This window comes from Lonchura striata, chromosome 5 (assembly GCF_046129695.1).
Source record: "Lonchura striata isolate bLonStr1 chromosome 5, bLonStr1.mat, whole genome shotgun sequence".
NCBI classification, from domain to species: domain Eukaryota; kingdom Metazoa; phylum Chordata; class Aves; order Passeriformes; family Estrildidae; genus Lonchura; species Lonchura striata.
The window spans coordinates 45,334,319-45,359,976 of NC_134607.1; the positions used below are offsets into that span (position 1 = coordinate 45,334,319).

Below are 25,658 nucleotides of genomic sequence, written 5' to 3' on the forward strand. Positions count from 1 at the left end.
CAGAGAATTGCTGTAACAATCAGCTGCCAATTCCTCGAAAAAACATTCAGTAAATCTGCAGCCTTCATATCTATATTTTCCCCTTGTGCCTTTCCCAAATTTCTATTAAAATGTGCCTAGGTAAAGCTGACTTTTGCACTAATGTTGCCAAATTTACTATCAGATATTTTCAGACTAAAAATAATGTTCCTGCCAGCATTTGCTTCAAAATTATACATGTAAGACAGCTGTCACCATATGAATTGTAACAGTAAAAAACCTCTTTTTTCTAGTTTTATCCCTTCTTCCCATTAGAAACTTGACTATTGAAGCATATTTCAGATGAATCCAAGTAAATCTTTGCTGTCAGATGTTTCACCTCAGTTCTTCCACCACACTGAATACAGTGATGCCGAGGGAAGTGTGCTGCTAGATGGCAGTGTGCCAAATTAAAGAATCAATATGACTGACTTTCTAATAAGGCATGACATAGCATGTCTTAAATAGCATGAAAACCTAAAAAATCAAATCCATAATGATAAAATAAAATTGTCCATAACATTATTGTGTCTGAAAAGCTGTAGCCAGGTGGTATATCGAGCCAGGGCAATTAAAAATCCTGTATTTCATTCTGGTTCAAAGAGTGACTCTACCCTAACCACCTTACATTTCAGGTACCAGCTCTTATCACTATGTAAAACAAAAACAGTGCCATCTGCCTTGATTTGAAGAGCATTGTATGGCTTAATAAAGGGATGTAAATACTGTGTTAGTTCAAGGTCCTTCACGAAACAGGACAGATAATGTGATGCAAATGAACAGGAACATATACCAATAGGTAAATATGTTTTATGTGTGACACAGCACATAAAAAGCCTTCTGCTGTATGTATAAAAAGTCTCTATAGCAATAAAACTTAAGGCATGCACCATTCTCCAAGGCTAGCTGGGATAAAGGACAAAGGAGGTGTTCTTCAAGGAGGAAAGGATCCTTCTGCTCAGATCACTGGGCAGTTGTTGTGCTGTTCTCCAGCAGAACAGCCTCAGGGCTGTGGAGTTGCACACTTGCCCACTGAACCCTTTTAATATAAGCATCTCAATACATTCAATGAAGAATTTCTTACCCCGATAGGCAGAAAAAGAATTCCCACCCTGCACAGGGTCTTTGTTTTCTCCACAGTCTAAACACAGTTGTACTTACTGCCTTCTAGGAACCTACCCTTCATTCATAGGCAGGAAAGGAAAAACATGCTACAATCAGGTATAAACTATTGTTTTCTCTGCTGCTGTGCTTTTTACTTTGGCTCTGTATTGGACTTGCTTTAATAATTAAACTAGCTGCTACCTTTGCTAATGCAAGATCTGTTAACACTTCTGACTTAAATTCCATTTTGGCTGGGACAACTGATCATTTCAGGATTAAGTATAATTTTCCACTGTCAAATGTTTTAGTCACATTTTTTTTAAATAATTTTATTAATTTTACAATATGGAAGTAGCAGGGAGTAGTTTAGACGGACAGTTTTCTTTTAGGAAAAGAAAGTCCTATATTTTAACCCCAAATTTCACATAAAGTCTAAAATCTGTCATGCTGTAAGTAATGATGTTAAATATATATATATATTCAAACAAAAAAAATAAAAATATATACCTGCTGTGCATTCTTAGCATATGAATTGTTATACTTTTTGTGTGTTAAGAACATATAACACAACATATAATTTTGTTTACTTGTAGGTAATATTTCATAAAGATACCTTTTATACTGGTAAACTTTAGGGTAGAGCATCATCACATCTTATATCATATTAAAAAGATCAGAGGTTTTGCCTGAGTATCAGGAAGACAGGTTCAAGAGAACATTCTGCTGAAATCCCTGAGGGATTTTGTTTATTGCCTTGACGAATGCTGAAGACCATTGATGACTGTACCATGGATGTAACTTTAAACGACCAGGACATTATGGTGAGATGTTAGAACCATCAGGAAACCTTACAGTCCTGATGGCCTTTTGGACCAGTAACAGCATCTCCCAGAGACATCACCATACAGACCCTTGTTTTTCTTTTTCCCTTCATGGAGAACCAGAGACCTCTGAGAAACATGAAAAGAAAAATCTATATAGACTAATTTATATGTACAAAGGCAGGAATTATCTACATCCATTCCTAAAATATTCTTCTTTTAATCTTCAAGCTACTTTCAAAAAAATCTGTAAGTAAAACTATATAGAAGTACATTAGGTATTTTAAAGAACACTACTAGCTCAGCAAATATATTTATGCAAAATAACATACAGAGGAAGATTTTTGCAGTTGAACCCTCACTACTAATTAATGTATGTCTGTCTAAATTCAGGTATCTTGTGCAAGCTGATAAATCCAAAACAGAAAATGAAGAAACAATATACTACACTTGGCTTTATAGAACCAAAAAAAAAAAAAAAAAAAGTATAAAAGCCTCAAGTTACATAAATGAACTACACTTATGAAAAATATAAGCTTATAGATGTGGGCAAAAGACAGCCAGAACTTTTAGAACTTTTGGGGAAAGAGGTCTCCTGGACACATAACACAGAATGAAAAATCCTCTTCCTGCAGAATTTTTCTCTTTGGGCACTTCTCACAGGCACTTTATGCTTTCAACCACTGTTTTTACAATCTTTGCTTGGGGAAAAGTTTCACAGCAGCCCCATAGGCCAAAATATTCTGGTCTAACTAGCCAGAGAGCAGATTCCTTTTTTATTATTTCAATTAAAACACTTGAATCCCAGTACAAGGTCACTCTTCACTCAGATTACACCAGATTATGGTCCAGAGGTGAAAACAGGTGTTATAACTGGGTAAAGTATAAAAGCATGTATTTTGCTGGCCTTTTCATTAGGCTCTCATTTCAGACTTAATTGTAGATTCCAAGAGAGTGCAGCAGAAAACCTTTAACTAATGCTCTCCAAAGCATATTGAGTAGCCTGACCAACAATTTAGTTACCAGTCTAAACAGGAATTGGGCTGGGACTGGGTTCTAGCACTCACAGCTAGTCTCAAATCTAGAGTTGATGGCCAACTTTGTTCACACTGAAAAGTGATTTGGAGGGAAAAGGTTTTAAAAACCTTGCAATCTTCACCTTTTCCTCACTCAGTCACAGACGCAAAGCACAAAGGCAAGTTTGTATACTATCTGAGGAAAAACCTCTGGCAAGAAGCTGAGTGAGGGACTTCTCAAGAGCTTTCAATGGCAGCCTCACTGTGAACTCAGTTTCCCTCAGCAGCCAGTCTCCTTTAGAAAACTGTTGCCTGTTGGCAAGCCTGTGATTTAACATGTAGTGAGGGAAGAGAGTGGATCCCCATCATTGACCAGGACTATGGTCTGCAGCTGGGACAGCCAACTAACTAAACAAGGTCTTAAAGGTTAGATCACCCTAGTAGATCTAGCCCACTAGAGCATCCAATCCTTTGTCCCATTACCCCAGAGACCCACCCCTCACCCCATGGCCTCAGGACCATACCCCCACTTCCACAACTGCCTGTTCTCCCACCTTCTAGAAATGCCCACCACTTGCATCCCTACCCGGAGGGAGGACTCCCCCTCAAGAAGAAAAGACTGAGAGGGCATCTCATAAATGTGTATAAATACCCCATGGGCAGGAGGGAATGCCAAGAAAGTGAAGTCAGGCTGGTGCCGACCACTAGGACACAAGGCGATGGGCAGAAGTTGAACAATGTGTGATTCTTGGGGTGTCTTGTTCAAGGGCAGAATTTGCCCTCGATGATGCCAGTGGGTCCCTTCCAACTCGGTTATTCTATGGTTCAATGATTGTATGATGCACGGAAGTTCCACCTGATTATGAGGAAGAACTTCTTTACTGAGCAGGAGATCACTCATATTGGAACAGGTTGTGCAGTCTCCCTCACTGGAGGTACTCGGGAACTGCCCGGATGCAATCCTGTGCCGTGTGCTCTGGGATGACTGCTTGGGCAGGGTGACCCACTGCGCCGTCCTGCAGCCCGGCCCGCCCTGCGAATGTGCGCGGAGGGCCCGAGGCGAGCGCCGAGGCGCGGCCCGCCCGGCGGGCAGGCGGAGGGCGGCGTTCCCCGCTCCGCCCGCCCGCCCGCTCACACGGCGGCGCGGGCAGGGCCCGCTGCGCTACGGCGGGCAAGGCTGGGGCGGCGTCAGCGGGCGCGCGGTGCCGGCTCCAGGGCTTTAAAGCAGCGTGTAAGCTGAGATGCTACCACAGACAGCGGCGCGGCGGCGGCGGCCGCAGGAGCTCCTCGAGCCCACACGGGCGCCCGCCTTTCGCCCCCGCCACGCCCCGGGGCATGAGAGCGGCCGCCCCGCGGCTCTAGGCACTCCCCGGCCCCATGGCGACGACCCGCGCTGCCCGCGCCCTCCTGCTGCTGCTGCTGCTGTGCCCGCCGGGGCTGCGGCGCGGGGCGCGGGGCGGCGGGCAGCGGCCGCGGGGCTGTCCCGCGCCGTGCCGCTGCGAGCTGGACGGAGCGCTGCTCCGCGCCGACTGCTCCGACCGCGGCCTCACCGCCGTGCCCGCCAACCTCAGCGTCTTCACCTCCTACCTGTAAGTGCGGGCGGGAGGGCTCGGGCCGGCCTCCGGCGCTGACAGGAGGCGCTCCGTGCCCGGAGAGAACGCCCGACTTCAAATAAGTTTCTAATCGCTTTTTAATCAGCGGGCGCCTTGTAAAGCGTTTATAGTTGTCTGGCTATCGCGGTGCCCGGTCCGGCGCCCGGAGGATCGCTGTGTGATGTGCCGTTTGGAGGGTAATTAAAAGCGATTGCAGCAGCAGAAACTCGATGCGATCCTCCGGGACGTTATCTTCACCTTTGCTTCCCGGGACAGGGCTTTGAACTGCGGCCGCTGCCGATTTAATCGTTAACAGATCTCCCCTCGGGTGGAGCAGAGGCAGTGAGCGGAGCGCGCTCCCGGGAGGCGGCAGCGCTCGGGGACCGGAGTGCCTGGTCCGGTCACAGGTGCCGGTGTCCGGACCCGGGCTGCGGCCGGCGCACCCCGCCCCCGGGAGGCCGCCCGGGCCTCGCGGTGCCCGCCGGACGGAGCATCGCCCGGCACGGGCTGCGCTGCCCGCGGGCTGCGCTGCGTCTCGGGCGCTCTGAGTTACAGCGGGAGCGGAGAAGCTTTGTGGTAGCAAAAAAGCCACCCAAAACTGTGGTGAAGCTTTCTTTGTTTCCTTATTTTTTGGCTCAATGTTCGTCGTTTAGCCTCTTGTGGCCACATGATAATGTATTGAAAGTACTGGCGCTCTACTTGTTCCTTTGGTGTTCTCCTTACCGATTCCGTAGTTTTTTGTGGTTGCATGACCAGTAGGTTGTTAATTTATAGCTTATTCTTCGTACCCTGCATAAAGTATGTGTGGTTTTGAACGTGTCTATCTCCGTATTTTGACATGCTGTTAACATGCTTGCTACTATAGTTACTGTGAAGATGCTTTCACAGCGTTATCTGTCTGAGGTACTAATCATTCTGAGCGCACTTCTCTGTAAATACCATGCTTCAAAGGACATAAAACATCTGAAAAACAGAACAAAGTAAGTTAGAAATTGATTTCTATAAGAAGTATAAACATGACGAAATAGACAAGGTGGAAATTAACTGCAACCAACCGAATCTAAGTACATATTAGGGGAAAGCCTAATTTAAAGAAAATAACATACATTTATAAAGAGGGTGAGCATCTGAAAGACCTTTTTTTAATATATTATGCATGTAAATACTATTCTGAAAATTTTCTTAAGATCAGTTCTAGCATATTTTATCAGAAACATTTCAAACTCAAAGCTATTGATAATGTTAGGAGGCAGGAGGCAGCAGTCAGCATTACTGAACGACCACTTACAGTAGAGCAAAACTTTGGCTATGTGTGATAAAGATACAGTCCTTAAGACACATACAAGGTCTGCCGCTAGTTCCAAAAGTAGCAGGTCAGGATTTTGGGTACATAAGATACAATGTTTTCTGGTACTTTAGAAAGCCATAAGCAAAAAGATAGATAGTGATGTAATAAAGGCATACTTAAGCTGTACATTCTTAACACATCCTGTGTTAAGAAGTAGACATCCTAAATTACTCACTGCTTGGAGGAATGCTAAAACCAGAAAAAAGAGGAGACAATATACTGTTCGACTGTTTTATGAAGAAAAGGAGAGCATATGCATGGTGATGTCAAAACACCATTGCTGGGGTTCTTCTGCCTCTGATAACCTGCTTTGTGGGAGGATGGTGATCTAGTCTGCCCTTTTGTTTTTAAATCCTTCTGTCCCTCAAAAGGAATGTCTTTCTCCAGTCAAAAATCCTCTGTTGTTCAATAACATACACCCTGAAGTGAAAAAATGTTATTTGGACAGGCAGACTTTTAAATGACCAGGACTGCATGTGGACATTATAAAGTATAAAAGATTAGTTCATACACACATAGGCAGCTACACTTACCGTTTTCCAAATTTACAAGGCTGCTATCCTTGGATTGATTAATTATTGCCTAATTATGCAGAATTGTAGCTCCTGCCTGCCTTCTGTAAAGAAATGTCAAGTCTCTTTGTCTGTAGATGCCTAAGCAATGGCAAATTTTAAAACATGCCTGCTTGATATAGGCATGTTTGTCTCCCTTAGTAATGGCCAATCAGCTGCTTCTTGATTATTGTCCTTTCTTGTTTGTTTTTTTTTTCCCCAAAAAGCCCAAAAATATTTTTTTCTGCTGAATTTGTACCTCTGATCAAAGCAAGAGATTAAAATTGCATACTCACAGTTAATCTCTTTCAAGAAAAAAATAATCTTCAGTCAATTCTGTTCTTGCACCATAGATATATCTGACCAAAACCAGTGTTTAGTACTACCTTGGATTAAGTTTGAGCTTTTAAAGCTTTGGGTTTTTGTTTTTTTTTTTTAATTTCTGAACTTTTTATCTTAGTTTAACACTCACATAGGAGAGAAAGGTAACTGTTTTCTCGGTGTGCGCTGGAGATGGTGGGAAAAGCTGAAATGCTGAGGCTGTTAAAGGTTTGTTTTATTTTGAGGCAAATGTCTATAGAGCATGATATATTATGGTGACTGAATTTTGCATGTTCCATCATTTTTTTATTATGGTGCTCTTGCAGCAGAGCTAAATGTACTCTACAGATGGACCTGCTACAATTTTCTCCATTATCATTTATAATCCCAGGCAGCAATTCTTTCCTCCCATCAAAAATATTGTTATTTATGATCATGTGTCTGCTGCCATGAACTGTTAGACTTTTTAAGAGCAGGCAAGGAGAATCAATGAGTTTCTTTCCATTCCTTTTTCTTCATTTACTTTTAGGCTAAATAATGTATTTGGTGTATTCAATGCAACTCCTGTTGACATAAATGAGAATTCCATGTGCTGATGAAGGGCAGGACTGAGTCGCTGTTTCAAATTAAGAACAGGTCACTTTCCTATCAGTTCACAGTGGAAAGAAGACAGAATCTACAGGTCTTTTGCACATGGGACCCTCATTAATTTTCAAACTAAACTGTTGAGTTAAGTGAAATATTGTTACAATTTGCTGTGATGTGGAAAATTGAAGTGGAGAAGGGCTTGCTTAAAGTTAGAGGCAAAGTTTATGACAAAGCCAGCCATTAAATAAATCCTAACTCTATTGTTTAACCACTTGTCCTACTTTACTTAAATAAGTACTCCTTTAAAATTGCGTGAAATCTGGAAACTCCTGTTCAAGAATATTTAGTATGACAAGTAATGAAAACAGATTTTCTTTTCAATTTCATGTGATGACAATATAGAAGACAGCAATTACAGATTTTTAAGTTCTTTGTTTTGGGCCTGGACAATACAAAAAAGTAAATTTCTTATAACTATCAGGGCTGTCTAACAATTTATATACTGTATTATATACTGTGATCAAAACCTGTCAATGATAAGCAGAATGTTAACAAATGTTGCAACATGTTAACATCATAGATTGACAGAGACATAAATGAATAAAAATATAAATATTGCAGCATGTTGCCTTTTACATTATAGTTTACTTAAAAAGTTTAAATTTAGGTAAATTGCAAATATGTGTGCTAATACTTGGTGAGTTATTCATAATTTTTAATTTTTCATATAAATAATTTATTAAGAAAAATTCTTTCTCAAAATTTTGATAACATTGATATTACAGGAGAACCTATGAAGAAGAAATCAGTGCATATTATAAGGTTTCAAATCTTCAAGTAAATTTTGTCCTTCCACTTAATTCATTGCTATACTATTGTATTTGATGATAACTATTCCTGCAGAGCACAATCAAAAAAGACTCTGAAAGTGTTTAAGGCTACTAAACATAAAAAATGAAAAAAAAAATGCAATGAACCTGAATGAAAATATTATTTGCTAGTTTGAAGGTAAAGAAGTATGTTCCCAAAAATTAACAATGCTTCTGAAATAAAAAATACAGTTATTTCTGTGTCAGAAATACCCAAAATCATTAAGAACAATATTTTGGGGTAAATTTGCATCCTTTTAGTCATTCTGATCTCACATTGCAAATTCAGGTCTTGTCTGTGTCTTCATCAGAGTTATTTTGGGAATGACCATCTTTTTTCAAAGATATCAAACAGCAGCATGTCTTCTTACGAAGAAGTGAGTTATAAAGTCTCTCACACCTTCCAGATCCCTTGACAAGATTTCAGAGTTAGGTATTTCATGAAATGGCTTTTCTAGGAGATACTAATTTACATAGCTACGAACTTTATAGACTTCAAATTAATTAATTGTCACGTGGTTGTAGTTAGTAATCTGAATCTTGTCCTGATTGAGGATGAAGGTGAATCCAGGTTCTGGATTTAGAATATAATGCTAAATCTCCCTTTTGAAAAGGAAACATAACATTCCTTCTCTACTTGTGGCAATAGGACATATGCAAATATGAAATATACCTGTCAATAAATTAGAGGTAAACAAAAACTGAAATAACAAACTATGTAAAGTATCATGTTTTCCAGTTTTCAAGAGATTTGCTTTACATTTAAAATATAGTGTGCCAAGTCAAAGTCAGTTTCTTTGAGAAAAATTTGGATTGAAAATGTATTTTGAAATATCATTCTTCTCACAGTGTTAAAAATAACTCTTTACACTGCTTCTTAAAGATCCTTTGCTGTTCTGAAAGAAAAAAAGGCTCTCACACATTAGCTCTCTCCTTTAGGATTTGCTCTGTGGAAGCACTGCATAAATTGACAGGGAAAAGGAAGCTGTCTTTAAACTGGGAGAATAGAAGGCACTGACAGAGTGAAGGCACCTTCACTTTGGTTGGTATCTGAAGCACATCGGACAATTGGCTGGGCAGAGGGAGCCTGACTCCAGCTGAGAACGCGTGCACTGGGCTGACCTTCCCAGTCAGCATGCCAGCAGAGATTAGACTTCCCTCAAGTGCTCCCTTGTTAACCCAGCCTTTTCTGCAGTGTCATTTGTCTTTCAAATGCTTAAAATTGCTACCAATCTTTCAGTAGTCCAGATCACTTTCTTTTACTCTGTGTGTTGGCCAAAATAATATTTCATCTGCATGCACTGCTTTCTTAATTCTCTGTTGGCTATTTAAATGGTCTTGATTAATACAATTTATGGTGTTTTCCCTTATTTCCGTACTTGAACTGTCCAGCAGATCTGATTCTTTTCCCAGTAAAAATCATGGTAAATAAGGTGTGGTTCCTTTGGCTCCAAGTAAACTGATTGAAGGCAGAACATGATGTGGTGTTTTTGACATACCAGAACAGTTTTAGACTTCAGTTGGAAGAAAATACCTTAACATCTTTAAAAAAAATAAGATGTGATCAAAGCATGCTTACTCCTCAGAGATTTAGCAATTCATGTGGCAAATCCATATGCTTTATGCTCTGTACTGTTTGCTGAGAAAATCTGAGACTCTCCTGTACAATTTTACTGATCAGATGTGAGAAATTTATTGCCCGGAGAACCATAAAAGAAATAAATGTGGCTGGGGAGGGGCAGGGCTTGAAATTTTGTTGCTGACACTTGTTGAAGGACTGCTACCTTCTCCTATCTCTCAGAATAGAGGTTAAAATAAAAAATGTACAAAGATAGTGAAGTGTTTCAACTGTATAGGGTGGCAACTGATGGTATCCCTGACTTAGTCCTAGTGCTTTTTTTTCCCTGAAAGTCTACAGGCAGTATCTGCTAATTTTTGGATTAGAGACCTCTGAATGAGTATTAAAGAAGCTGCAGCACCCAAGTAGAAGTACTGTCCAGGAATGTCTTTACCATTTAGATGTAAAAGACCTCTAGCGAGCTTATATTATACTAAGCACCAGCAATCCCTGGATCTCTAAGTAGTAATGAAATGGGATTGCAATGCAAATTCCCAGGAACTGGTGCAGTTTTATCCAGTTTTGCTCAGACAGTACATTCTGCATCACCTTCCAGTTTTATTATTTTGCTGTGTTTTACTAACTTTTAGCTATGAACTTTGGGTTTTAAGGGCTGTGGCCACAGCACTAAGGTCTTTCCCTGAAAGGACAAGTTATATTTTCATGCCTGGTCACTGCTGCAAAAAATAATTAATCTGAAATGTAGTGTTATCCAACAATGATAATTATAATCAGACACTCCCAGATTGGGATTTTATTCACAACAAATGGGCTCTTAGTTTGGGTCCAATTGTATAATTTGGCTTCAGTCCTGCAAACACTTATCCAGATACTTCAGTGTCGGGAATAGTTCCACTGAAATCACATGTGCAAATGTTTGTTGATCAAGGCCTTTAATAATTCTAAAACAATCATCCCTTTCCCAGGTATCAGCTCATTTGTGGGGAATAGTTTCATTACCACCACTGTCTCATTGCACAGCCTAAAGCATTATGTATATCATAAATCATTTAGTACCATTATTTTTCAAAAATTTTCAAAATCTTGGACTGATCTGAATATTTAGTTTTATCTGGAATACTCCATCCTCCATCCTCCAACAGTATTAAATTATGTAGTTGCAGTGAAATAATTTTGAGGACATATGTTGATTAAAAATTGCTAAAACTTTTTGCATTATACTTCAGAAGTATAGTTGGCTTTGTGCAGGTGTTATAATATTGTGTGCAGGGAGATGTCTGTGCATAGACAGATGTCAGACAAATTTTTAGAAGTATCTATCAGTCTAAAGCAGCACAAACAACTATAATTCCCACCATACAAAATCTCTCCCCACTTTTGATGACACTTAATTAAATGTTTTCTATTTTGTTGAGAGTAACCATGCTTAGTGAAATTACTAAACTTAAGCATTAATTACTTGAGTAATGCAGAAGTATTTTTTTGGCTGGAACTTAATGTGCATAATAATTGTGAATAAAATTAACCTTTTTTTTTTTTTTTTTTTTTTTTTGCTTGTGTCATACAGATTTTCCCATGAAAAGTTTAAAATAATTTGATGCTGTTATTTATGAAGGTGAGGTAGGAACTAGAAAAGTAAAGCTGGTGCTTGGTACTATTACTTGTATCTTTTTTTTATTCTATTTGTTTCTTCACCTAACACTTCAGCCTGCTTTGTTTGAGGATAGAACAGTTAAAGCACTGATATTACACAGAAATAGGACTTCCCTGGCCCTCCTTTCTGCAGCAGTAGGCATCGTACGATGCCAGTTGTACCATGCATTCTGGATCCTGTGATAATAAAAATGCTAGTGTAAGTGAATGAAAGAACAGATGTGAGATGATGTCAGCATCAAGGGAAGTGTAGCTGCACTGATTTGGCATTCAGTGAGTTTGTAAATGAGTCTCTGTGTACCCTGAGGGGAGAAAGTCACAGCTGGCAAAGGAAGCAAGTAAGATAAGACAAAGTTCTCTCTCATCCACAATCGAAAGTTATATGTTCTGAACCACCTTGATGAGTAACTTGCCTTTGAGCTTGATCCTTAATCAGCCTTGTGTGGAGGCTGCCTCAGAAATTAAATATTTCTCTTGTTGGTCTCGCAAATTACGAGGCTGCATTTATGCTTGTAGTGGAGGGTGAGACCAAGTTGTCCAGTGTTCAGAAGATTTATCCTTATGGAGGCATAGAAACCAAAGTTTCTTAAGCACCCTAATTCACAGAGATTGTAATTTTGGAAGCATGAGAAAAAGGCAGAAACTGCTTCTGGGAACAGGGACTACAATCAGCCATAACTGGGATTCAGATGGAGAGACCTTTAAGTTTTGCTCCTGGATATAGTAATTTATGGGTTCAAGTAAATCACGCAACTTTTCCCTAGTCTTACTCCATAAATGTGATGCCTGGGACAACTACGTACATCTGAATTTGACTACTTTGGTGGTGGCTGTAAAAAGTTGGAGATTTGTAGATTAAGAATACTTAATTGGGTGCTAATTATAAGTATGACATAGTAAAATAAGGGAGGTCCCAAGGAATTTTGTTCTCTTCTAAAGGGTCTATGTCTGCCTTTCAGTTTTGCTCCTGGCTGTCTATGTGACCTGAATTCAGTGATATATAAGTTTCTTATTAGAATGAGTAAAGTCTATGCAGGCATCTGAGAGTTATATTTGACTTGCTGACAAGAAATGCAGGATCCATACACTTGGTGCAATATGGAAGTATTGCCTGCACTTGTGCTGAAGATGTGCAAAGACAAGGAATTGGAAGCAGTCCAAAAGAGGTGCAGGTTCAACTTTGTGACCTGACAAGGGTCTCAAGGAGTACATTCCTGTCCTAGAGGGTCCCAGCATAAAGCCTCACTGTATTGACTATAACCTTCAACAGGCACACACAATTACAGGAGGCTTAACAGAGCAGCAAAAAGTACATGGAGAACGAAGAGAAAACATGTTGCTTGGGAATCTGCCTGTATTGGTGCCATAGAGTAGTGACATGTACCTCTCATCAGGCAGCTCAACCAATTTTAAACATTTTAAACCCTCAGCAGGAGTGACACTCTAGTCTAGCACTAAATCCTAAATTCACAATGGCATTTGTGCCATGTGTATGCAGTAAGGCTTTGTAGCGTATAGTTACTGTGGCAGAGTTATTATCAGAAACGTTTATTTCCTTAGTGGAGATAAAACTTGAGGATATAGTTGTGGTGGAAGTGTGAAGTGTTGCTGATAGATGTTTTTAAAACTTGAGTGTGAAGTGCTGTGGAAGAGTAATTGGTAGCAGGTCTTTTTTAGGCCTAGCACTGAAACAGGACAAGGTGAAAGCTCTTGATCAGAGAATAGCATCTGGAAAGACTGTAAGTTCCGCAGCGTATGGAGGCTTTTCTTTGTCTCATACCTGCACATATCTAAAGTAGTGTGAACTGTCAAGTGCCAGAACTTTACTTCCTTATGGCCAAGACAGAAAATGTGAAAAGAAAGACCAGGACAGCCCCTTTGGAACACCCTGACTTACCTGAAGGCCAAAGACAGTACAGAACATAGTTAAACACATCCTTGGAATCTTGAGGTACATATTTTTTTTAGAATAAAAAAACTATTTACTCAGTATGCACTATGATCTTAGAAATGCTTGTTAGCCCATAGCCTTGATGAACAGCACCTGGGATAACCTCCTTTTTTTCTTATCAGAAGCCCTGTCTGCTCCTAGGAACTAGTTCTGTCTAATGAGCTCCTGTTTTTTAATGAACAGCCACGGAAACTTATTTTTCTTGCTTGAATGACAATTCAAGTGTAACTGTATATTTTTGCTATCAAACTTTCAAAGAAAGTTACCGACCCAAATTGTGACCAGGATGGAAAATTACTAAAGCCAACTAATGCAATTACTAAAGTAACTAAAGCCAGCTCCCTTGTGACTCTATGAACAGCAGTCCTAAGTGGGACCCTTTGAGCTCTCCATGTTCACAGCAGGCTCTGACCAGGAGTCTCTCTCTGTGTGGGACATCTCTCAGAGCCAGCAAACTCTTAAGTTTGCTATACTTGGAGGATCACTGCCAAATGCCACCCATAGAACCTGGGTCAATATCCCCACTTCTTGAGGCTCAGACCTTCACCTGTAGAGAAGATGGAAAGGCATCTGATACGAGTACTGCACTTAAACAGGGATTTTTCACAGATCTATATCTTGTACATACTTGTTTAGGTGTTTGTGTGAGTTTGACTATGCTATAAGCAAATGGGCTGCAAATGTTTCTCTCTTAGATTTTTAAGTGGGTTAGATTCATAAGGTAGCTCTATAAATGAGTTGCTATTTCACTTCTATTGAATCTTTTGACAAATTGTTTAAATTGGGCTATTAAGTGCTGCTAAATTTAAATGTAGTTAAAATCTTTAGGTCTAAGCCATTGGTCAAGTCTAGGGCTAAATTTGGCAGGCAGATTTGCTCTAAACTTTGGGACTAAGAGGAAGAGTCTCTCTTACTCCTTTTAATCCTTACCTTTTTTTTCATCCTCAGCTTCCACAGAGATAATTTTTGTCAATTTTTAGATATTAGTATAATTTTTCTCTGTATGCTTTAACCATCTAGTTAGCAGTAGAGTGAACCTTGCCAATGAGCTTTGTCATGCTTTCACTTTAATATTAAACTTGCTTTTGCCAGTGATTCTTTGAACAACCTAAGATGCCCACCTGTGACACAGATTTCTGTGTGCCATTCCATGTAGGTAAATTAGATTTATGCCAAGGAAGACTTCATATAGTTTCTGCTATGCTTATACTAATGGAATGAACTTAATTGCATGGAATTGGTACTGCTAAAATAAATTTAATTTGAAAATTTTTAAGATCTTGAAAAGTATTAATATAATTCAATTTAAGCATTTGCTTTGGTTTTGAAGTACCAACTCTTGACCAAAAAGCTTTAATTGTATCATTAGTATGCACACTGTCCATCCTTTTGAAATAAAAAAAAGTCAGTATTTTCTTCTGAAAAAAAGATTTTAGGTATGCCATTGAGTGATTGTCATTATTGCTTTGTTTGCGTCAGGATGCAGACTCTGGCAGGTGAGTTGTGTTGTGTCAGGGAGTTGTGTCAACTGTACAGCTTTTGCCGGAGTTTGAGGAAGGAAGGAATTTATTTTGTTTTTCAGTCCTTTTGCAGCTATTGTTGATAGCATTAAGTGAACAGAGCAACAGAATTTTTTTTTGGAGGATGCTTATTCAGTTTACACAGTGCTGTAGTACATTCATTACACTCATAGGTAGAAACAACTGTCATACCAAATAGAGTTATCAAAATCACATATCTGTACATATTGGTGCCTCAGCTGTTCTGCCTTCAGTGGCTGTCTCTGGTCAATTTGTGAAGAGTCCCATAAACCTGAATCCAGATGTGGTCTGTTTTCTACATTTGTCATCAATCAGAGATACGGTGTCTTGTAGTCATGCAGCTCTATGTTCCTGTCTGTCTTTCCTTAAAGCAGTGCTGGAAGAGCATCAGATTTCACAAGGAATTTGTAGTATCCAGATTCACTGGATGGTATTATTTGCAGTGTTGTATCTCTGTGTGGGAAGTCTATAAGGAAATGCTCCCTGCGCTCAATGTGCTGCTGGTTTAATCCCTTCTTATCAGGATTTATGAAAACTAATTAGGACCCAGTTTGGTCCCCAGTGAAGCTAGAACTGAAACTCTTTTCAGTGATGTGGATGGAATCCCTGGTATGTCACGGTTAGTTTTATTGTAGAGGATTCTGTTGGGACGAGATAAGTATAATCTAATGGAAATTACTCACTCTTTATCCAAATATCTCCATATGTTGAGTACACAAGTAGATTTTTTCTTTTGGTATTTAGTGAATGAGTAATTACCAAAGTATCAATGATAGTAATTAATTGTTAATGATATTCATTAGTGGCTTGGATTATTTTAGCATGGAGAGCTTCCATTAAGCTGTGTTCACAGTTTTTGTAAAGCAGTATTAAGGTGGTTGTTCAATAACAATGAAATGAAAATAAGAAATCTATGAATTGCCATTTAACAATATGATTTTGGTAAATGGATGGATGTTCCAGCCACAGGAGATTGATAACAGAAAGACTTAAGGGAAAAAATACACCTTGCCAGCAAAGGATTACGTCTGTGTTCTTTCGGTTAGTAATATCACTATGAGTATTATAGATAAATGCTTTTTCTCTACCTGTAAAATAGTGTAGCTTCTCAGAAAAAAAAAAAATCCAGAAATTAAAAAACGTAGTAATTTAACATTTATTAGCAGGTTTAGACATTAACTGAGTGTTCCTCTATACTGCTGAGTCTGTTTACAGTGAAAAGCCTTGGACCAGCAGTAACCAAAGGACACCTTAGAAGATGGGTCTAAGGAGTGGATCAAGCTGCTGGTGTATCTGTACACTGCTTAACTCTCAGAGCAGCTCCTGGCTCATTGTGCAAACTGAAGTCTTCAGCAGAGTGACAAGCAAATGCCCAAGTCAGTCCCCTCAGGTGCAATTAGAGCAGGACTGTGGCTCCTGCAGTGTCCCTGGGTGCACTTTGGGAATGCATGGTCCAAGGCTGTGCAAGCTGACACAAAAAAAGCAGGGCTAAACCAAGTGGAAGAATAACAGAGGACAAAGTGAGTTCAAATTTTTTCTTTATACACTATGGCACAATTATTGATGAAGATTAAATATGAGGTGGAATTTCTCAGTAGTTTGAGTGCGAGATAGAAGCTTTGAAGTTGCATCATAAGATGATTCTGCTGTGCTGCTTCAGAGCATATAATCCTTGAGTTGGTATTTTAATGATGTATTTCTTCACTTCTAGTTAAAAAAGACATATTGAATATTTTGTTTTGTGTCAGGTGAAGTATAAAGAAAGAACTACAGGGATTGATGTCAGTAACACAGTATTTTAAAAGTATAGAAAGAAACCTCAACCCCCAATATTCAGATATTTATGTTCCCTTTTATCTCATCCACCAAAATAGATAATGCAGACCATGTAAAATCAAGAGTTTTATTTCCTGTGAATATTGGTTTTATTTCTTTCTTTTTCATAATAATCTTGTTCATGCAATTGTCTCTGACTGCAGTTGTCTGTGACTGCCAGTTTTATTAAAGATATGTAATTAAATGTTTTGGTAGGCAAGATAATAGTTACATTTACTGATGGCATGGCATCATAAACTAACTTTAAAATTATTATCAAGCCCTCAGAGAATAAATTGTATTAACATAATATTTTGAATAGTAACATATTAATTAACATGAGACACAATATTGATGGATAAATATTCAAAATGGACAAATGAAAGTGCACATTAGACCAATAGAATAGTATCTTCAAACATATGATATTAAATATATGTGCAGTTTTCTATGAATAAATTAATAAAATGCAAGACTCCTGTTGTAGAGAAACAAGTCTGAGATGTTACTGGAGAAGTATATACATAAGGCTGAGTGATATTAAAATTAATAAAAGGTTGATTACCAGTTTGAATACCTGTTCTGTCCCTCAAGCTACTCTATCAGTATTTGATAGAGCATGTGATGCCATTGACTGTGCTACTTACAAAGAAGAATTCAGTAAGGGATATTGGAGTAGAGTTTATAGTGCTTCTAAAATTCAGGAGCAAGGGTGGCTAGAGGTATATTTTACTATTTTAAAATATTTTCCTCATAGGTCACTTAAGACAGTGACACAGCTCACAAAGAAAAGCCTTACAGTGCTTCTTAGAAAAGCAGTCAGCTCATGTATAGATAGGGAATTGTTCCACTAATCAGAGAATTTAAAATGTCTTTGTCTAGCTTCTGAGGAAGTTTGCCATATACCACTATCTGGTCCCAAGGGGGCTGCAGGCAGATGAGGTCTGTCCAGACTGATCCACTCCTCCTTGGTTCTGTTAAAAGTGACGGTCTGTCGGAACTTTAAGTTTAGTTCAGCTGTTCAAGCCAGTGGCTATTCTTGGATCTTAAAAACCATTACATCTATGTTCTTAACTATCACATGCAGAAGACATAACTACAAGCTTTGTTAGCTCCAAGTAAAGCTCACCAGTAAATTTATTTGATTTGTTATACATACTATGTTTTCTGGAGACATAAGTGTAGGCTAATACCAATGTGTGTATCTTCAGGGTAATGAGTTCAGCTGCAGTGCTTCTCTATATTGCAGTGCCTCTCTATATTGCAGTGCCTTTATGCACCCTTTAAGTCCTATCTTTCAAGTTTAAAATATGTTAAGATACAAAAATTAGTGTATTTTTTCTCAGTATCTGAATCCTTCATTCGGTCAAAGTGGAAATATTGCTCAGCTGTACATTAATTTTTTCCTTGGATACAAAGATATCCGGTGTTCATGGGAGTCTGGCAGTGACATTATTTTGGATACTGCTGTTGACTTAGCTGGTTTGTATCTGGAAGGAAAGATGGATTGTACTGTGACTGGGGTGACATCAGGCAATCAGCTGCAGAGACTATTACCCCCGTATCTTCTGCCCCTTTCCTAGTATGTCTGTTTGCCCTTTGCATCTCTAAGTGCCTACACAGATTTTACAACCTTTATCCTTATAGTCTTTAATGACTTACATCAGAAAACAAAGCCTTTTCAAGCTTATCAGATTACTATTCCAGATCTAGGAAGAGACTTTTCTGAAGATTTTTGTAGCTATTGAATCTGAATTAGATGTCTTATTTTTTAGACATTATCTGATAAGATAAAGAAGACTATTTCCTTTCTAAGTTGCACTTGATGGATTACATGGAGATATTGTGTGTGCCTATTTACAGATTGGGAAAGAGCTTATTGGCATCTGTTTGAGTTTTATAATATTTATTTTGTTGTATGCTTTTACAGTAAATTATTTGGAATTTTTAACATTCCTTTAAATTAAAGTTCTCAAAATAAATAGTGAGTGTCTAGTGAATATATTTTGTAAAAAACATTTACCTACCAAACGGAGAAAAATAGGGAATAATTGAAATCAGTGCCACCATTGCAGAAGCTACTTTTGAGAGCCAATTTGTTCTTTGCTCTAATTACTTTGCCTGAAAGAACAACAGAATGAAGACATTGAGGACATGTAGGGTTCAGTCCAAAGATTGTACTTGAGGGAATGTAATGAAATCTTACAGCATTAGTACTTTTGTGAAAGATATGAGAAAGAGGGCAGGAAAAGCATGATTTGTATGCTTTATTGTCTGATATGTTTAATCTATACACTTTCATTTTTGTCCCACAAGCACAGAATTTCATCTTTCAAAAGCAGAAGAAACCAAAATGGGCTCTTTTTCCAAACATGAAAGGAAACAGATTTAGGACTGGCTAGATCTGTGAGGAGAAAAAAACTTTGAAAAAGTAGACCACCAAAAGTGAACTTCCAAAGTGCCAGTGTGCATGCTGACTCCTGAGAGTCCTGGCTCAAGTGCATTTGATGACTTTGCAGGGCAGGGCACTGGTAAAATAACTTGCTTTTTGTAGCAGAATTCCCTGTGTAGAAGTTACTTGTCTTTAGTAGTTAAGTTTCTGAATTCACAGAATTGGAAGAAGACAGTGCTCAAAGTTTTCTGGAAGATTGGAGTTGGAAGAAGAAACTCAGGAAAAAATGTGCTTCCATATTAAGAGTCCCTGAAACAGAGACATGTTTAGACATTCATATTGGCGTTCCCCTCCCCTTGGTGCCTGTTGTTCCTCTACTCCTGCTCTAGGCTCCATCTCTTTCAGCTGTGCTGATTCAGCTGTTTGTTGGACTGTGCTCCTAAACAGTTCTGTGAAATAATCTAGTTTAAAAAGAAACACATTTCTGGTTGAAAAGTATGTATTTCATTTCAGTGATACACCTTAGAATGTAGCCAGAGAAACAGCCAGACTATCAGAGCTGAATGGACAGAGACAACAGATTGGGAGTACAGAGAGCAGACAAAGGGGATCAGAAAACTTTTCAAGCACCCTTGCACCATTCCAGATTCCTATGCAAAAATGACTCTACAGAAAACCATAAGGACAGGATTTTCTTATCTTTGATTTAGTTGTAGTAATGTGCTCATTAGTAAAAGTCTTTTCCCTTTATTAATTTGGTATAGTTAATGAACAATATTTTGTAAAAATTTCATTGGCAATGCTTATAACAGACACAATATAAATTCTTGAGACTATTCCAGATGAATCTAGAACTTAGCAAAAACTGAGCAGCCAAACATTCTCGGAGACTCTGAGTTCATTTACAGTGCTTCAATTTAGTAGTCAACCAAGAGAAAAGTTTTCACCCAGACATATCTCTAAAAGTCACAGTTCTTGAATTTGTGTGTCTAGTAAATGTGAAATATATACACCAAATTTCAGATACATACACACAGATAATTTCAAAATAATGACTGAGCTTTTTCCATAAATAAGGAAAGAAATCCTCTTTATTCCATGCTGAAGTATGGGGAAAACATTTTTGTCTGCCTAGTGGCAAACTTCACCCCAGACATACATATCATTAGCTTATAGAGCACACAAGGCCACATTTAAGAAAGTGAAAGATTTATCAGATATGACTTTACCATTGAAAATGTCACTTTACTCTGAAAAAGCCATGAAATATATCATCCAGAACAAATTATTAACATTGACAATAATTATTAACCCTATAGAAAGAAGTATTGCTTATGTGTATATACTTGATATCTTGCTACAAAAATAATTCCATTCCTTTGGATACCATAGCACTATTATGATACAATAACAGAACAAAAGCATTATAAGAAGTGATTGCAGCAGCCAATTTCAAATATATTTGCTAGTTTTACCATATTACATATGCAGAAAGGCAATATTCTCTTTTGTCTTCCAGCTGCCATTTCTTGCTATGAAAATCAACCAAATTCTGCATCCACAACAAATGCTCAACAGGTAAAACAGATAAAATTACAGCAATCAACCAAATTAACAGGTTATAATCTCATATTATCCCTTTAAAAAAAAAAAAAAAAAAAAAAAAAAAGAATGCACACATATTTGCTTTTCACAAAAATCCCCTAAATCTTCAATTTTATGTTTTGCTTTTCTAACATTCCAGAATGTGAGAAATTGTACGCTTGGGACACTAAAGAACATGTACCTTTATAACTGAATCATTTCATTATGAGTCTCCTACAGTAGGCAGAAACTGCACTTTAAATGAGACATACAGCATGACAGCATTCAGAACTTATTTTTGTTGCTAAGATTTATATTCTAACATTTTCAAGGCAGTTCTCTATTTCTGGATTATCAAATATCAAAACCCTCAGAAACATTTTAGAATCACCACCCTCTGTATATACTTAACATTATAAGAAACTATATTAAATGTATAACCAGGTAAGTACACCTGTATGTTTTTCTTATGTGGTGTTTGAGGCAAAGAAAACTTATATATGCTTCTGTAAAAATTTTTTATTAAAACTGACTTTGTTTTACAATTTAGCAAATTCTGCAGGTAGCCTTAAGAGCCTGCTCAATTCTTTATCATTAATTCAACAATCAGATCTTTCTGCCATTCCCTGGCAGGATTAATGGATTTTGGCATGATTTGTGTATTTAACAGTGAAAGCTCTTGCTGGGTAAGCTAGCAAGCTTGACTAATTCTCAGTTGTGCTAACTTCATAAACCTATTTTAAGGTTTTAACTTTGACTAAAGATTAAAGATAGTGACACATGCTGCTACCTTTGAATGTATCTAACATGATTATGGTTAATAAGTGTAACTAAAACATCAAATATATATTATACGGTACGTGTGAATATATGTATGTTGCAGGTATTTTTCAATATTTTGGGGTTTAAAGTGAGATTACACAAAACAGTTGATGTACTAATATTAAAACACCTGCATATATTTAAGTGCTTGAAATATTAAATGATACTTTTTAATTACAGAATTACTAAACTCTGTAACAGGAACAGATCATTTGTATTTCAAAACAACTTACACCTGAATCAGAAAAGTGAGCAATTTATTTTATTTGATCTAAAGCTGGCTTTCTCAGCAAACCCATTTTAACCCATCAAACATTCCAATTTCTATTGTTTTTTTCACCTTTTCAGACAATCCTAGAATCAGTATTCAGGAAAGCTTGAAGAAAGGAGAAAAGAGAGGAAAAAATATTTTCAGCCTGTCTGACAAGACTACATAAAAAGCTTGTGATCAAAGGATCTTAAATACACGTTACTGGTGTGACAAACAACATTTTTGTCCTTTTATTAGATTTATTTTCCTTCAGAAAACTGGAATGGCCAGAGTATAGTTTGTGAAAGAAAGCTGGCAGGGTTGTATTCTTTGATTCCTAATTAACACCTTCAGTCTCAAAAGAGAACTAACAGAAATACCATAAAATGTTGCAGCTGCATTGTTATTCCGCTTGGTTGGTTTGTTAAAAGTCGGCTGGGCATTGGCAGCTGCAATAAAGGAGAAGCTCAATGGATGTTTTGTATTGTGCCCACTGAAGTGAAAGAAGGCAACCATTTTATTTTCAAATGGGCAGCTGCATAGTGATGTTTAAATGGAGCTAAATGTGAGATTTACTGTTAATTTATAGTAATTGGTTATAAATAAAGTGGCCATATAGCTTGGCTTTCGTCTGTTAAAGCCATAGAGCACAAACTGAAGGGGAATGAGTTATGAAGGGTAAAAAGTGAAGGGTAAAATACTAGAGTGATGAAAAATGCAGTTACTTAGAAGGAACAGTGGTATTCATCTTTGCAATGTGATGCAGTATCCACCTTGGAAGCAAGTGATCAAGCCTTCTTTAGATAGTGCTTTGAGGAATAAAAGTAGACATCCCTTTGTCCCAGTGTAGAGGAAACCAATGTTTTAATGCCGGGGTTAGAACCAAGTGCAGCTCTGCACAGGCTTGTATTTTCAGTAGTATAATAAATGAGATGTTTAACTCTGGTCAGATAAATCTCACTCACATTCAAAAAATGCAATTAGGGAAATATGTAAATCTAGATGTTTCATCAAATGCTAGCTAAGGGGTTACCAGTTCTTTCCTTGCACAATGACTGAACTAAAGAACTTCAGTGTCTGTGTAAGAACCATTGTCCCAGCCCCAGAGCTCGTTGGAAACCGAGTCCAGACTGGCCGTGGGAAATACCTACATATTTGACACAGGCCCCATTTCTGAGAGAAAAGGGGGTGGAATAGAAAGTATGGAGATTTTACTGTTGCATTCTAATCGGCCATGATCTGCCTAATTTGCTTTGATCAGGAAGATAAACTAATTTTCCTATAGGCTAGATAGAAGTAATTAGCAATCCAGTGCCTTCGTGCTTTTGTAAAGGGTAAAGAAAAGAATAGCAGAAATTATAATGGTGGGAGCAAAGTACCCCTTTTCGGCTCATCTGAAAACATTGTTAATTGAAAATAGGATGGTGCCATAGGAGAGAGGCCCTTATTAAGGTGCTTTTTTGGGCTGGGTTATCATTGTTCACCATGATCTATAATATTACACAGCAATATGTTTCTGAAGACTAATTTCACATGAGTTTTAGTATATTTAGCTTCTGTTCTCTTTTACAGAAAAAGCATATTCCATGTAAACAATACATCTGTCATTCTGAGAGGATGATGTTTGATTTCACAAGGCATTTTAATATATTTTTCCACAATTGCATTAGAATTATTCAGTGGTTCATTAATATCTATATCTACTGCTGTCATAAGACTTCAAGATGAGGGTTTCTGAGGCCATAATAGTGAAATTAAAAACTCTGTAGCCATGGCCAAAGCCAAATTTCTGGATATCCTAGTCTCCTAATTCTGTTAGGTAACAATTGCATGGTTCTGTGGGCCTGAACTGTGACTGTTAGCTTGACATATGTACTGTGGTGTAGTATGCCTCAGCTGAGTTTCCTGGGAGTTGTCACTCCTCCTTGGCTTTGGCCATTCTACTTCAGTATAAATCAAGATGTCTTGCAAAAGTTTCACAGTAAATCCCTTAATATGCAGGCATAATGGCATGGCATCTTTATCCAGGCAAACTACTCATTCAGATCTTACTGAATTCCATAGGCTGCAGAATCCCTCATTTTTAATATATGTCTTCCCCTACATTTCTTCATCTTTATATGAATTAATTAGTTCAACAGGCAGTCACAACCAGCTTGCTGTCCACCTTCCTCTTTATATTTTCAAAGTTTTATTTAAAAAGTCAAAGTTTAAGGACTGTAGTTATCATTTATGTTACAGTTGTATTGCAGTCCACAACCATAACTGGGATTGTGGATCCACTATGTCAGGATCAGCTAAAGTATAGTTTCAGGATCTATAAAAGCTTTCATAGGAAAAAAAAAGAAAAGAGCTATTGGTGATGAATGGGAAAAACATTTTATGGTGTGGATAGAGAAACAGGGGCATGTGTTCTATCTCAAAGACGCTCCTATTAAAAAAATAATATCCTTTAAAGACAGAGTTTGGAAAATTAATTTCCCCTGCCGGCAAGATGCATTGAATAGTATTTGGAGGAAAAATAAAAGCTCTGTTCCTGTATGATAGCAGTCTTAAACTGAGGTATATAACAAATTTTTCAGTTGTCTTTCCACATCCTAAAATATGTTGACATTGTGATAATCTTCAGCTTTTGTATTCCAACATATAATGGCAAAAGTTGTCTTAGTTTCCATGTGAAAATATGGTTACAAAAATTAAAACTGATGTAAGAGTTATAAAAAAAAGTAGAAACATTCATTGAAATAGCACTGAGAGTTTTGTTTAGCCTGGGAATATTTATTTGTTTTGCCTAAGGAGGCAGCACCGCCTCACAGATAAAGTATTGATTTGATATTCAAACCTGCATTTTCATTTCCTTATTGCATTGCTTAGTGCCACAGCAAAATTGTCTTCTACACTACAGTCTCCTCAACTCTTACTTAGCAGTTAACTCTTTATGTTGTAATTTGAAAACTATTACATAATTGAATATTGCTGTATAAAAAGTGCAGGAGGGAAAAGATAGCAAGTGTGTGTTGGCAGTAAATATCCTTCTTGCATATGGGTGGGCAGAAGTTGCTCCCCTGACCATCTCAAGAAAAGACATTAGCAATTCTGTTTCAGACTTTTGAATTACATCACTTTTTTTGTGGAATATGAGCTAGAGTTTAGCTTCCTACAGCTGTTATTCTCAAACCTGAGGAAAGACTGGAGATTGCTTTTGTGCCTCTTTTTCAGGTGCACAGAAATTAGTTTCCTAAATCCTTAGAGTTTTTTGGCATGAAAATCCTGAGGAAATTGGACTATCTGTAACTCTTACAGGAGGAAAACACTGACTCTAATTATGAATGTGTTTTTCCATAGTGTTCTGTTCACTGTGAGGCTGAGCTATTACCGCTCTCTTGTGCTAATATGGAAATAGACAATTATCAAGATGGTGCAGAAAAACAGTTTTACATGTTTCACAATTTTGTAATATCACTCCTAGTCCTAAAAAGTTCAACACATGTATGAAGTCAGATCTATGTAGACTTTTTTAGGAAGATATGTGTGAGCTCTGTCCTTGTTTTGAGCCATCTGGAAACCATCAGCAAAGCACTGAGCCTGACCTTACCTGAACACTAACCTTACCAAAAAGGATGGTTTTTATCTGGAGACACCTAAGAAACTGCATGGGAGAAATACTTGTTCCACCTCATTGGGCCTAAAGGAGTCTGAATACAAGATTGAAACCTACATGAAACTGGACTCTCTAAGCTCTGCTTTCAGGAAACACATTCTGATTTACAGAGATGAAAGATTTTAAAACTGTTTTAATTGTTGTTACAGCCTAAATTGCATTCACTTTCATTAGGGTTTTAC

General features: G+C 38.0%; 1 protein-coding gene across 1 annotated transcript in view; it reads left to right on the forward strand.

Annotated features, from left to right (window-relative positions):
- The first annotated feature begins 4,336 nt into the window (after window positions 1-4,336).
- The window catches only part of LGR5 (leucine rich repeat containing G protein-coupled receptor 5), a 90,818-nt gene continuing 69,496 nt past the window's right edge, over window positions 4,337-25,658 (forward strand). The window contains exon 1 of the mRNA XM_031507895.2: window positions 4,337-4,548. Within this exon, the coding sequence (XP_031363755.2) occupies window positions 4,337-4,548 (212 nt within the window). The remainder of the gene's footprint in view (window positions 4,549-25,658) is intronic.